General features: G+C 38.3%; 1 protein-coding gene across 1 annotated transcript; it reads left to right on the top strand.

Moving 5' to 3' along the window:
* The first annotated feature begins 10,018 nt into the window (after positions 1-10,018).
* On the top strand, positions 10,019-14,272 carry LOC121371915 (zinc finger protein 665-like). Its single transcript, XM_041498157.1, has 2 exons — positions 10,019-10,596; positions 12,197-14,272. Exon 2 carries the CDS (start codon positions 12,971-12,973, stop codon positions 14,177-14,179), a length of 1,209 nt encoding a protein of 402 aa, XP_041354091.1. The 5' UTR covers positions 10,019-10,596; positions 12,197-12,970; the 3' UTR covers positions 14,180-14,272.
* Positions 14,273-15,450: the final 1,178 nt, after the last annotated feature.

Below are 15,450 nucleotides of genomic sequence, written 5' to 3'. Positions count from 1 at the left end.
TATTAACCGTGTGTGTAAGTCAAGCCTGTATTAACCGTGTGTGTAAGTCAAGCCTGTATTAACCGTGTGTGTAAGTCAAGCCTGTATTAACCGTGTGTGTGTAAGTCAAGCATGTTAACCGTGTGTGCAAGTCAAGCCTGTATTAACCGTGTGTGTAAGTCAAGCCTGTTAACCGTGTGTGTAAGTCATGCCTGTATTAACCGTGTGTGTAAGTCATGCCTGTATTAACCGTGTGTGTAAGTCAAGCCTGTATTAACCGTGTGTGTAAGTCAAGCCTGTATTAACCACGTGTGTAAGTCAAGCCTGTGTTAACCGTGTGTGTAAGTCAAGCCTGTATTAACCGTGTGTGTGTGTAAGTCAAGCATGTTAACCGTGTGTGCAAGTCATGCCTGTATTAACCGTGTGTGTAAGTCAAGCCTGTATTAACCGTGTGTGTAAGTCAAGCCTGTATTAACCACGTGTGTAAGTCAAGCCTGTGTTAACCGTGTGTGTAAGTCAAACCTGTGTTAACCGTGTGTGTAAGTCATGCCTGTATTAACCACGTGTGTAAGTCAAGCCTGTGTTAACCGTGTGTGTAAGTCAAGCCTGTATTAACCACGTGTGTAAGTCAAGCCTGTCTTAACCGTGTGTGTAAGTCATGCCTGTGTTAACCGTGTGTGTAAGTCCAGCCTGTCTTAACCGTGTGTGTAAGTCAAGCCTGTATTAACCACGTGTGTAAGTCAAGCCTGTCTTAACCGTGTGTGTAAGTCATGCCTGTGTTAACCGTGTGTGTAAGTCAAGGCTGTATTAACTGTGTGTGTAAGTCAAGCCTGTATTAACCGTGTGTGTAAGTCAAGCCTGTATTAACCGTGTGTGTAAGTCAAACTTGTGTTAACCGTGTGTGCAACTCAAGCTTGTGTTAACCGCGTGTGCAACTCAAGCATGTGTTAACCGCATGTGAAACTCAAGCTTGTGTTAACCATGTGTGCAACTCAAGCATGTGTTAACGGCATGTGAAACTCAAGCTTGTGTTAACCGTGTCTGCAACTCAAGCTTGTGTTAACCATGTGTGCAACTCAAGCATGTGTTAACCGTGTCTTCAACTCAAGCATGTGTTAACCGTGTGTGCAACTCAAGCTTGTGTTAACCGTGTCTGCAACTCAAGCATGTGTTAACTGTGTGTGCAACTCAAGCTTGTGTTAACCGTGTCTGCAACTCATGCCTGTGTTAACCGTGTGTGCAACTCAAGCCTGTGTTAACCGTGTGTGCAAGTCAAGCTTGTGTTAACCGTGTGTACAAGTCAAGCCTGTATTAACCGTGTGTACAAGTCAAGCCTGTATTAACCGTGTCTGCAACTCAAGCATGTGTTAACCGTGTGTGCAAGTCAAGCCTGTATTAACCGTGTGTGCAAGTCAAGCCTGTATTAACCGTGTGTGCAAGTCAAGCCTGTATTAACCATGTGTGGAAGTCAAGCCTGTATTAACCGTGTGTGCAAGTCAAGCCTATATTAACCGTGTGTGCAAGTCAAGCCTGTGTTAACCGTGTCTGCAACTCAAGCATGTGTTAACCGTGTGTGCAAGTCAAGCCTGTATTAACCGTGTGTGCAAGTCAAGCCTGTATTAACCGTGTGTGCAAGTCAAGCCTGTATTAACCGTGTGTGCAAGTCAAGCTTGTGTTAACCGTGTGTGCAAGTCAAGCTTGTGTTAACCGTGATACAAGTCAGGCCTGTGTTAACCGTGTGTGCATGTCAGGCCTGTGTGTGCATGCATGTTTATGGGGGTTGGGTGGGGGTCTGGATTGTGACAGGGATCAAACATCGCATGAGCGTGTGCAGTAATTTTAGCAGAGGAGCTCGAGACTGCTGAGCGATGTTTATGAGACCGTCGAGTCATGCACCCTGGAAATATATGGGGGGGGGGGGGAATGTTGGAGCAGGGGGAACGGGTCGAGTCTAGCGTACAAGGAGGAATACAATGATCAACTGTAATACAATGGACAATGTAGGATAATAATCAACGATATAAGTTACACAATAATTATATGACCATGTGCTAATTTCTGTTTTGAAACTGGCCGTCTGTCACAATACTGAACGTATCAACCGGTTTCTGACTATATATCCATATTCTCCGGAATAAAGGACCCTATTAAACCATCTTCATCGAGTCCAGTTGTCTGTTCGGGGGAAGTAACACTTTCTTGCTCAAAGCGAATTTTCTTTCATAGTCTATTATGCGAAAGGCCTGTAGGAACTGGGTGTCTGTCTGTGTGTGTGTGTGTGGGGGGGGGGGGGGGGGGGGGGGGGTCTGTGTCTGTGTGGGTGGGGGGGGGGGTGCCTCGTTGTAAGATTAATTTAGATCGATGAGTTAGTAGGCTACAGATCACTGGACTTCAGTTAATGGAGGTGATTTTTTTAACAGTTTGACATGCACATTCAAAGAGGCTTCGCATCCACAGCATTACGGATATTGAACGCTAATCTTACTGGGCCGACTTTTCAAAGCCTAGTGTGTCCTACAACATACATTTACAATATTTAAACACCTGCGTTTATGAAACGCAGGTTGCGTAAATTCATCCCAATATGATCCTGTAACTATACGAATTGTTTAGCTAGTTTAGTGTAGGGGCATATGTAATTCCGTGGGACTTGAATGTTCAATTTTGGAACCATCCATGAGTAATTGTTATGGTATGTAGATTACAAAACAATATGGTTCCATTTTTTCTAATCACGGTCAGGTCATTTTGACGATGTTCAAGGTCAGTACCCAAAATTGACTTACAGCATCAACGTGAGTGGTATGGTTTTTTCTTCAGAACATAGGCATGTAGCATATCAATGGATAGCTAGTGATGAGTATTATACAGATAAATCAATATTATGTCAATCTAATTAAAATTAGCTCCACTATTACATGTGGATCTAACACCAGCCAGTTGGAGCTCATGTCCACCAATCAAAACCTTACTTGCAGAATCCTGCCAGTGATTTAAAAATAATTTGAAAACATTCCGAATTATCCTGAGGGTATACGATATGTTCCATGTGAATTACGAATGCCTTATTTAGACCAGTAGAACTAATTTTAATCGGATTGCGTAGTCCCCAATGTCCAGGTAACATTTCGTCTGTAAATAATAATTTATGGGTATGGGTAACTATATTTACGTGCCCCTATCCACGAGGGTTCAGGCACGCCCACCCCGGATTCAGCCTCTGACATCGCCAGTTGTCGATTCCGGGGCGGGAGGGGGGGGGGGGGGGGGGGGAGGGGTAGTTGTAGAAATGCATGGGGTAATTTTTAAATGTTGTGGTATGACCACTTACAAACTTAAATAGTTATATCATTTATAATTAGGGATCTATCATATTTATATATTATCACTCTCATATTTATAGTAGCACCATAAATAAAAGCCTTATATCTTTCTATTGTTTTACTATATAATTAGTAGGTGCACTTACTTAAAATTTCGATCGGGCAAATCTAAATAGTTATATAATATAATTAATTAATTACTAATAATATTTATATATATATATATATTTTTATTTTATTAATTAGGCCCTGGAGGATGAAGGATTCGTAAAGCGGGGAGCACCGCGCCACCGGCAATCAGGCGATCCAACAGGCGGGAGGCCCACTATGGTAAGTCCGGATTTCCACGGGGGGGCGTTCCGGGGGGGGGAGGCCTCCTACCAGGCTTCCCTATCGGCCAAAACCGCCAACGCCCTACCGCACCCAATTATGCACCCTACCACGGCCCCCCCCCCCCCCCCCCCCCCCCCCCCCCCCCCCCCCAGGTTATCCATGTAACACAGGTGGGCCAGTATTTAGGATGATATGAATGATATGAAGTATAATAATTTAAATATTAATAATTTAAATATTAACCAATCACACTTGGCCTTTTATAACGTTATTTGGGAGCATACAAATTCTAAAAATATCGGGCGAGTCTATTTTAGTGGCCGCAGTACAGCGAACCATACCAATACGTACGGGGTGGGTTATCAGTCTTCAATTTTACATTAAAAATTATTTATTTATTTATAAAAAAAACCCTAACTAAATCAGTCTTCAGTTTTACATTACAAATTATTTATTTTATAAAATAAAACATGTTTTAAGGCATTCGTAATTCACACGAAACGTCGTATACCCTCAGGATAATTCGGAATGTTTTCAAATTATTTTTAAATCACTGGCAGGATTCTGCAAGTAAGGTTTCGATTGGTGGACATGAGCTCCAACTGGCTGGTGTTAGATCCACATGTAATAGTGGAGCTAATTTTAATTAGATTGATAGTATGTATGGATATAGTATACAGGATACTAAAACGTTGAAATCCATTTTTAATTAAATATAATTTTAAAAAGGGTTTTATTTTTCTAAAAACCTGTGGAATTAGTTTGTATTATCAAATTTATATATGCCTAAATTATCTCTGTTTCTTAGGTAACATAAGGGAATATATGACATTTTTTTACTAAAAGGTTTCACTCATTCGACTCGTCACCATCAAGGACAAATGTGTGTCTTTCATGATAAAAGCATGCCATTTTGGGACATATCTTGAAAAATATGTTTGATATAGGAACATTGGAGATTTATTCGGTGGTTGCCGTGCAAGCAATTTTTCCAAAATGGCCACTTCGGTTGCCATGAAATCCGGTGTTGGCGTCAGAATTGAGCATATATCTTGTTATTTTCACACTTAATTACACTAACTTACATATATAAATCCATTACAAATCTTGTTGGATTACCGGCTTCGGTTGTGTCGTGGTTGCGCCATCGGACATAAGGCTGGTAGATACTGTGTTCGTAGCCCAGTGCCACCTCCCACCCAGAGCGAGTTTTAAGGACTCAATGTGGACGTGTAAGACCACTACACCAACTTCTCTCTCACTAACAACTAACAGACAGACATCCCATATAGCTGAGATGTGTGCCCAGGACAGTGTGCTTGAACCTTAATTGGATATAAGCACTAAAATAAGTCGAAATGAATGAATGTAGGGTGACTGCTTAATGACAATGGTAGGCTGAGATCCAAAACAATAGCTACTTATACTTATTTGTTTATTAAAAACGTTGTCCACATTTTCTTTAATTTGTTTTGAAATAGCTGACATTAAATATTTACGTAGTTCATACTAGACTAGTATATTAAAAATCTAGTGTAGCTTCTATTTAATAAATATGTGTGTGAAAGCATCAGAATTAATACCAAAAGCGGTTCTTTGGGAAAAGTGGCTTGCATACTTAATTATGTTTCAAACATTCATAGGGTTCGTACTACGCTTAGTACCTGTGGCCATTACACATATTGCAGGCATGAACCCTGTAGGACACACGAGTCCTATGCACCTGGAATAATTTTCCAATGATGTGGTGAAGACGAAGGTGAGATTATTTCGTGTGGTGATGATAACCATCAGTAGGTAGGTACTGCTCCTGAGAGGAATGCGGCCATCATTTCTTGTGTATGCCAGTTCTGTGACGCAGCCTATTCATCACTGTGGGTGGTGAATCCTAACCAAATGTCCGTATAATCATTCTGGACCAGCCTTTGTATGCCAATGACAAACGGATCGAATGTATATGCCCATTAATGCATAGTCAATATAACTTAAGTGTGCTCTTCGGATGCCTTTATATAAAGATGGCAATCCTCAATACTAGATGGTATATGGACCAGAAACATTCAACTAATAGGAGAGTTTGAGTGATCTACGAAGATCAGTCAAATGTTGGAAAACCTCAGACACCATGAACAGACCAAATACACCCAAAAGACATTTCTGATATATCAGGTTGGGACTTATGGAAAGTATATTCAGAGAAAGCAGCAAATAGATGAGGCATTGGAGTCCAATGACATGATGTATAGACGTACGTTGGGAAAGGACCAGTATGATATATTTATGAAGAAATGGCTTTTTGTCTCAGATCATTTCGAGTTGAATAATCTTTTCTTCAAATGACCTCTAGCTCATAATAAATCCAGAGAACAACAGCATCTTTCTTGAAGGAAGACTGTTCCAGGCTTTGTTACGTTCCTTATCAAGTACAGGATGGGTTTTTTTTTCCAACCCGTCACATTTTGCTTTAGGTTGGTAATGCTGTCAGTGAAGGACATTCTAACATCCAAATGCACACAATGGACAGTTGTTTTTGGTTCTAGCCATTGCAGCAACATCTGAGAAACTCAATATTTTTATAGCTATCGGTTGCTTTTGACGCTGGAAATGCGTGTTCGATAGCTGGGTGCCCATGTGATGTCTTGAAATCTAGGACCTGACAGGCGTCTTTCATTGGCCATGTTCCTTTGACTGCTGTGTATGTTCATTGTCAGGGGCATGTAAACATGCCGGACTACTGGTGAGGCAATACATAAACTAATACAGCGTTCTGTGCTCTAACCAGACCAGAGAATAGAGAGTGTTTTTAAGCCCAATACAACATTACCTTTCGTTGGAGTAACATAGAGAGCTAGAACGGTAAAGTTTGTTTTCTTTAATGATACTGGTCACCAGTTAAGTGTTCTACCGAATGAAAAGCGTACAGAGGAAGTGGTACATACGCCGGAATTCATTTATTGGTGTAAAATGGATGCCATCTGTACTCCTAATTGCTCCTAATTGTATCCGATGTACCTTTCAGTTTGGAAGATAACATACACCTGTACGTACGGGAAGGAGGGGGCGGGTAATGAAATGTACAAAACGAGTGGGTGGGCGGGTGGGTGGTGGTAAAACAATCACTAACTTTGTGATTAAATACTTGATGGATGAGCCCCATTTAGTAGTCTGACATACTACTATCCATATTACAGTGGTGCTTTAGTCAATGCACACGTTGTACACGTTGTACACGTTGCAGAGACGTGTGTGCACCCCTTACTTTGGGAGACACTGAACAGACTTTTCTTTACAGACAAAAAAAACACCTCTTTTTTGACAGAAACTGTGTAAACTTTGTGGTGGATTTCTCCGAATGTGACATAACATCTAGTAGTTAGCACACTAAACATTTCGCCCCTCCCCTTTTCAAATTTCTATATCCGTCCCTAACAACAACAAAACAAACATTTATTCACGTTTTACTGTAGTTTACATGCTGTCCTTTCTTTTAATATGCTACATCACAATATTTTAAACACGTTATACAGTGATACCGTATTTCACATCGCGCCTTGAACAGATTTATAGTTGTAGTAGCATCATCGTTTTAAATTATTGACAACAACATCAATGTTTCGGGTCAAATGGCTCTTTAATTTAGCTGAGATTTTCCATTTTTCACCCTGTAACAATATAATTAAAATACAATATAACAATACAGATATTATGCATATATAAATCTCAGGACACAAAATACATAATATTCCATCATTTAAATTATAATATTTAACATTACATGACATACAAATAATTAATCCATAATATGCAATATGCCTTGTGATAATAACAGACATAATTATAATACATACATACATACATACATACATAGATACATAGATACGTACATACATACATACATACAAATGATGTAACATATGCAATCATCAATACGAATTACAATACAAAAGATATTCAATCATGTCAAATACTTAGAGAATAACTAACGACCTACGAGGAATTACGAATTATCTGTCCCGAGTGAATGAATGTTGTAAACCCGAGCCTTTGGCGAGGGTTTTACAACATTCATTTACGAGGGACAGATAATTCGTAACTCCTCGTAGCGAGTTGGTTATTCTCTTTATTACCCATTGTCAATTTTAACTGATTTTTAATGTAAAAATTCCTCTGCAGTCTACAACAAAGCCATCAGCCATTACGTCATATAATCTTACGCGCATTACATGACGTAATGTAAGTGACGTCATAGCATTAACGACGTTCTTTTTACAGCCAAATGTTTACAGTACAAAATAATACAACTGTATTTGCATTTGAAAATAATTATTTTTATATATTACTAAAGCCGCTGCTTATGAAAATATACCATTTCATGTTTACGAAACAAATGAGTCCATTTTTTTTTTGTAAATCTGTGTAGATCGTATAACGTATGTGTAATCTGACTCTTGAATGGAAACATTATATGAATGAAAGTGAAGTTCCGGCCATAGCAAGCAACCAACCAAACGTCGTGATTTTTAAGCCAGCAAATCAGTGGCTGTAGAAGCAATCTGCACACTGTGCAGAGATCGACAAAATATTTTAGCCCATATGGGTAATAAATATAAATATGTATTGAAATAAGAATTATATTATAGTTTGACGTCATTTCCATTCAAAAATACACCGCGCCACATATTCTTACGTCATTTGAATATCTAGTAATGGCGGACTGGAATTAAAGTTGCGTGTACAGTTTACAAAAACACGTTGCATTAAGCTTGAGCTTATATGATAAAGAGATTATTACCCTCGTGTATTTCGGTATCGTCAGTATCATATATTAGGAATAAAAATAATGTATTATGCTCGCCAGAGGCTCGCATAATACAATTTGTATTCCTAATATATGATATTGACGATACCGAAAAACACTGGTAATAACATATATATATATGTATGTATGTATGTATGTATGTATGTATGTATGTATGTGTATGTATGTATGTATGTATGTATGTATGTATGTATATATATATATATATATATATATATATATATATATATATATATATATATATATATATATATATATATATATATATATATATCAATGTATATATGTATATATGTATATATATATATATATATATATACACACACACACACACACACACACACACACACACACACAAATATATTGCATACCAAGTATGTAACACCAGGATTTAATGGATCTGGTTGACGTATCTGTATAAAAGAATAATAATAATAATAAATAACCACGCAGAAACACGTTATGTTTCATAACATACATTATAAAATACAACGATCTCTAAAGTGTTCATCACCACAAACATACACTAATACACATTACAATCATACTAAATTATGGTTATCACATATTTAAGATTTAGATTAATCTAATTACTGAATTAACAAGAATTAATATTACACTGTACACTTTATAAAGTTGTGCAGAAAGATATAATAATTACTTATTATAAAGGTTTTAGCATCATTTAGTCAATTACATTTATACTAAAATAGATGTTATTATAGAGTAACCGAATATAAATAACACTAGGCCTATAACTAACCTTAAATCTTCTCCAGGGATATCCTCAATAAAATAACCAACGTGAAGTGTTAACGATAGAGATAAAGAGCAAAATATGTTGTGGACCACAATACCAGACGTACACCAGTGAACTGTGATTTCAGACAAGAAAACTAAAACCACATCAGCTAACACTGTACATACCTGAGCTGGAAACAATAGGAAAGGCGCGGTGATAGTGCTATTGTTACTAAGTTGTACATGGTGTCATATGTCATGTCATGTCATAGGGTTTTACGTGCACATTCAGAACAAGCTGTTGTAGCGCACGCCTGTCGTGGGCACAAGAGCCGGCTTTGGCCGGCTCCTCCGTCCATGACAGGAAAGGGGGGGGGGGGGAGAGGAGGGACCGCCTGCACTGGCAGGTGCAAGTGAGCACCAGCAGCCCGATCAAATCGGTAGCAGGCGGGTGGGGGTGGTGGTGGTGCTATGGAATTTGAATGGAGCAGTTAAATGCCAAAGAGAAAAGGGTGCGCAATTTTGATTGAGGGAATTTGACATGGTGTCATACATGCTTGTGCAGTTTTATAACAAGCCAAGACACCTGAAAATTGTAATCAATCTCAATGGCTGATCCAGAAAATCTAATGGGGGGGGGGGGGGGGGGGGCAATGACATGAGGCGGAATGCCAATGGAACTTTGGATGAGGTTTGGAGGGGATGGTAAAAAAAATAAAAAATAATAATAATATATAATAAAATTATAACTGTAGCAAAATTTAGGGGGGCGGTCCCCTGCCCCCCCCCCCCCCGATCCGCCTCTGAATCTGTCATTATTACATTACAAGAATAAAATAATTAAAGGTACACAATCTGTTGTAATTCATTACTTGTTCGTGGAAATAAAATCATTATAATTAAATGAAAACAAATAAAACCAATGTATTAATATAAAACTATATTAATATACAAATGTCCACACGTCAATAGTATTACATAGTGCTGACCTTAGGTGACCTTAAAATGACCTTGATATTCATCAGAAAAAATATGGAACCATATTTTTTCTGAATCTGTATAAGTGTATACAATAGTACGTGATTATAAATATTATTATTTCCAAAAATTAACATGAAATTCCCACAGGCCCCCACACACACACACACACACACACATACACACGCGCGCGCGCGCGCTCGCGCTTTGGCACCTTCCTGCACCCGTGAATAAATCGTGTAACTTTTCGTTAGGACTAAACCTGGGTACGTTTCGGTTTTGGTACATTTTGTTATTCTTAAGCGGAAGGAAATCATGTAAGCAGTGTATTTTTGAGACCAGTTGAGTTGGTATTTTTGTGCGAGTCTGCATCCCGTATATATATAAATGACAATAGTAAATAGTGTTACTTTATAATCCCTTGTAAGTTGTAATAGCATTTGTTTATTATTATTATCCTTATTATTATATTTAATATTGTGTAAGATATTCCGTTTAGAGACGAATTATTTTAAAGAATCTGTACCTTGATCTGGAACACCGATTCGGACTGATAATCGCAGGTTTCATTCTTAGTGAAGTTAGTCCAAATCGAACGTAGTGCTCAGTGTGTTGTTGGGTCCGCCTTGGATCAGTTTCGTGCTGTGCTAACTAAGCATGATTGTCTAAAGCCCGATTCCAATGGAATGTTGTGGCACCAGTGTACTAATCAGACCCGTACACTGGGGAGGGTGAGGTGGGGTGCGTACGCATAGCACACCCCACCCCACCCCACCATAAATTAAAAAAAGATTTGTTTTGTTTAACGACACCACTAGAGCACATTGATTTATTAACCACTGGCTATTGGATGTCAAACATTTGAGTTTTAGAGTGAAAACCTACATTTTTCCATTAGTAGCAAGGGATCTTTTATATGCATCATCACATAGGATAGCACATACCACAGCCTTTGATATACCAGTCATGGTGCACTGGCTGGAACGAGAAATAGCCCAATGTGTCCACTGACCACTCCAAATTACATCAGGGTTGTTAACCTTTGACTGTCGCATGTCCTTGGCCTGGCCTAAGGCCACCACAGGAATTTATACACACCCTACCCGATCATTTTTAAAAGGAGATTCACATGCACCGTGCAGTTTTCGGGCAGGTGTCCTCCTTAGTCGACAAAAACAGCTTTGAAAAGTAAACCAATTTTGGATTTGGTTTATCCTTTTGTGACACTATTTTTACAGCAACCAAACAAGCTGTGAGTTGAAAAAAAGAAAGACTGATGCACATGTAATTTGCAATGTTTTGACAACATCTCTGAGTACTTTTCATTATCTGTCACTGCCGGGTGGGATGTAGCCCAGTGGTAAAGCGATTGCCTGATGCACGGTTGGTTTAGGATCGATCCCTGTTGGTGGGCCTATTCGGCTATTTCTCATTCCAGCCAGTGCACCAGAAATATGGTATATCAAAGGCTGTGGTGTGTGCTATCATGTTTGTGAGATGGTGTATAAAGATCCCTTAAGTGGACTGCTAATGGAAAAAAAATTGTGGATTTTCTCTCAAGTATAGACATCAAAATTACCAAATGTTTGATATCCAATAGCCGATGATTAATAAATCAATATGCTGTAGTGGTGTCATTAAACAAAACTAACTTCAACTGTCACTGTACTTAAATTTTTGTACAAATTACAATTTTTTTTTTTTATATATACTGGCCCTTATAAATGTTGTGGTGATTACTTCTATAGATTTGATCACCTCTTTTTTCATGCTCCAATTACATGTAGCAGTGGCATACCATTGTTTGATACTCAATAGCCAATGTGTTCTTTGTGCATGTTGGTACACCATTCATGAATTCATTCATTCCACCTACCCTTTGAGTTTGTTAAAACTTGTTCTTGGTGGGAGCCGGTACTGAGATGCGAACTCAGTACTTACAAGCCTTAAGTGCAACTGTTTCCATAATAACTACTATGCCACCATGTATATTATTATTTTTTTTTTTTTTTTCTATTTGCAGAGTTTTTAGAATGAAAATATTGGATCATTTTCAAGCATACCTACTCCATGGTGCTTTTAAAGACAATATGAGCGAGAGAAAAACACGAATGATGTTTACTGGAGGAAGATGCTTCAAGTTTTATTCAAGACAATTGGTACAGACATCAGTCGGGAGGGAGTAACCCTTTTCTCAAATGTTAGCTGCTGTTAGAATATTTTCCATGTAATAGTGAAGGGAAAGAACATGTACTGGTGAGAAACCTGTTGTCTGAAAGTTAACTCAAGTATTTCTCATGTAGACCAGCTCGGCAGTGACATAGGCTCATTCATTTTGTATGTGGAGGGTGCACAGAATGTTTCACATAGTGTGGCACTGAAGTGTTGGACTGTGAGAACTTGACACAGCACAGAATGTTTCACATAGTGTGGCGCTGAAGTGTTGGACTGTGAGAACTTGACACAGCACAGAATGTTTCACATAGTGTGGCGCTGAAGTGTTGGACTGTGAGAACTTGACACAGCACAGAATGTTTCACATAGTGTGGCGCTGAAGTGTTGGACTGTGAGAACTTGACACAGGATCAGGGTCAGCTGCTCTGGGTCCCACTACATGTATGCAAATTCACCCATTTAATTTTATAAACAGTTGGCAAATATTGTTTAAATTTTTCAAAATAATTTCATTTTATTATTAATATTTTGTTAGAAAATAACTCTGGAGGGTTTCTACCATTTCAAAACATTTAATAGACAGTTTGGTGAACATTTTTGGTTCCCAGAATTGTCGTGCGTGATGGTTAATTCCAGCAATAGGCCTCTCAAATGTAAATTGTGCCCAAAACGGTTTCCAAATCATTCCAGTTTGAAACTTCACATCATGGTTCATTCTGGTGATAAGCCTTTTAAATGTGAGCAGTGCGAAAAATGCTTTACACAGTTTGCCAATTTGACACGTCATAAGTATATGCATACTGGTGAGAAACCTTTTAGATGTGAAGTGTGCACTAAGTGTTTCACAAGCAGTACCAGTCTGAAGCATCACAGGTCAATTCACACGGGTGATAAGCCCTTCAAATGTCAGGTGTGTACAAAAGCCTTCATTCGCAACCAGGACTTGAAGCAGCACATGATGATGCATACTGGAAACAAACCTTTCAAATGTGAAGTGTGCACAAAATGTTTTATAAACGGTTCCAGCCTGAGACTCCACAAGTTTGTTCACACTGATGACAAGCCTTTGGTATGTCAACAGTGTGCAAAGTGTTTTACACATTTTGCAAGCTTGAAACGTCATATGTTGATTCATTTCGGCGAAAAGCCCTACCAGTGTGGAGAGTGTACAAAATGTTTTAGAGAGAGGAGCAAGTTGAAAATACACATTTTGGTGCATTCTGGCACTAAGCCTTTTAAATGTGGTGTGTGTGAGAAAGGTTTTTCCCGAGGTCAGTACTTAAAGCGTCATCGGCTACTTCATGGGGGGGAGACACCATACAAATGTGAATTGTGCACAAAATGTTTTACACAGCGGTGCAACTTGAAAAAACATATGTTGATTCATGGAGAGAAAACTTTCAAATGTGAAGTTTGTGAGCAGAGTTTTGCTCAGCGCGACACCTTGAAGCAACATATGTTGGTTCACACAGGGTACAAGCGTTTTGAATGTGAGGTGTGTGCTAAACGGTTCGCACGCCGCGCCAGTCTGAAGGAGCATATGTGTATTCACACTGGTGACAAGCCCTTCAGGTGTGGGGAGTGTGGACTCTGCTTTGCAAAGTGTTCCAATCTGACAAACCACATGGTCAAACATACTGGGCAGAGACCATTCAAATGTGAAGAGTGCGGGAAATGTTTCAAAGACCGTTACAGTATGAAATTTCACGCATACATTCACACTGGCGGCAGACCGTACACCTGTGGGGAGTGTGGGAAAGGATTTATACATAGTAGGAAAATAAAACTGCATATGGCGGTCCATAGAGGAGAATCTGGTGATGCCTTATAAATGAAAGTTTTTTAACCCATGAAAATGAACACTTAAGTTTGGTTAATCCACAAACCTGTACGCTTATTCTGAGATAAATGAACAATTGCTAAATGTTGTTGTCTCCCGCATGATGTTTAGTATATCAGTTGAAAAAATCCTTCTTTTGTATGAATTTATCGAGGATATTTTACCATGGTCCCCTGTCTGATGTGATTGGGTAATTTAGCGTGAGTAAATCATACTTGGACTATTTTTCAGGCCACCGAATGATGTAGTACACCACAGTTAAAGAGACAACGGACCTAATTCAATATATAGTCCAGGCAGTTATATATAGTCCAGGCAGTTATATATAGTCCAGGCAGTTATATATGGTCCAGGCAGTTATGTAAATTTGCTTCTTTTTTTTGGCTCATCAGTAAAATGTATTTGTTTTTTATTCTTGGGACTATCGACAATTAGAATTCCATTGGTGGCATTTGTTTCAGTCATTTGATCATGGCAGCCATCTTGAAATTAAAAATTGCCATCATTTTAGAATATTTTACATATATCTTGACTCTCAGTTAACATAGAAACGTAATTTTTGTGTCTATTTACACTTTTGAGGTCAGTGAACTGGCTGATAACATTTTGTTTAGTTATTTTAGGCATGACAGCCATCTTGAAATTCAAAATGGCCACCATTTAAATATTTATATATATATATATCTTTACTCTAAGTTGACCCACAACAATTTGGGTATCTGTTTACATTTATGAGCATAATGAATGGATTTGTAAAAAGGAAAATTGTTGTCTGACCTAGGCCTCCACTTTTCAATATATCTCAATTCCCGGTTAACATAGAAACATAATATTTTTTGTCTATGTACATTTATGTAGTCATGAATTTATTGGTGACATTTTTGTAGTCATGAATTTATTGGTGACATTTTTATAGTCATCCAATCATGGCAACCATCTTCAAATTCAAAATGGCCACTATTTTAATATATTTTTCATATATGTTAACTCTCGGTAAAGGTAGAAGCACAATTATTTTTTCCTATGTACATTTCTAGGATCAATGAATTAAAATGGTGACATTTTTATAACCATCTTCCAGTCATGGCAACCACGTTGATATTCAAAATGGTCACCAATTTAATCATTTAGTCCACATACATTTTATTGCAAATAATTAAAATGTTACATTACTAATGACTTTGAAGATTTAGATTTTAAACTAATGAAATAGAGGAATATACACATGTACCCATTGTAAACTAATTCACAATGGCACATTA

Source organism: Gigantopelta aegis, chromosome 4 (genome assembly GCF_016097555.1).
Source record: "Gigantopelta aegis isolate Gae_Host chromosome 4, Gae_host_genome, whole genome shotgun sequence".
NCBI lineage: Eukaryota > Metazoa > Mollusca > Gastropoda > Neomphalida > Peltospiridae > Gigantopelta > Gigantopelta aegis.
This window is presented reverse-complemented; position numbering and strand designations above follow the sequence as displayed.

Bases quoted from the DNA above. Each gene is read 5' to 3' on its own strand.
- LOC121371915 (XM_041498157.1), top strand. From the start codon at position 12,971: ATGGTTAATTCCAGCAATAGGCCTCTCAAATGTAAATTGTGCCCAAAA.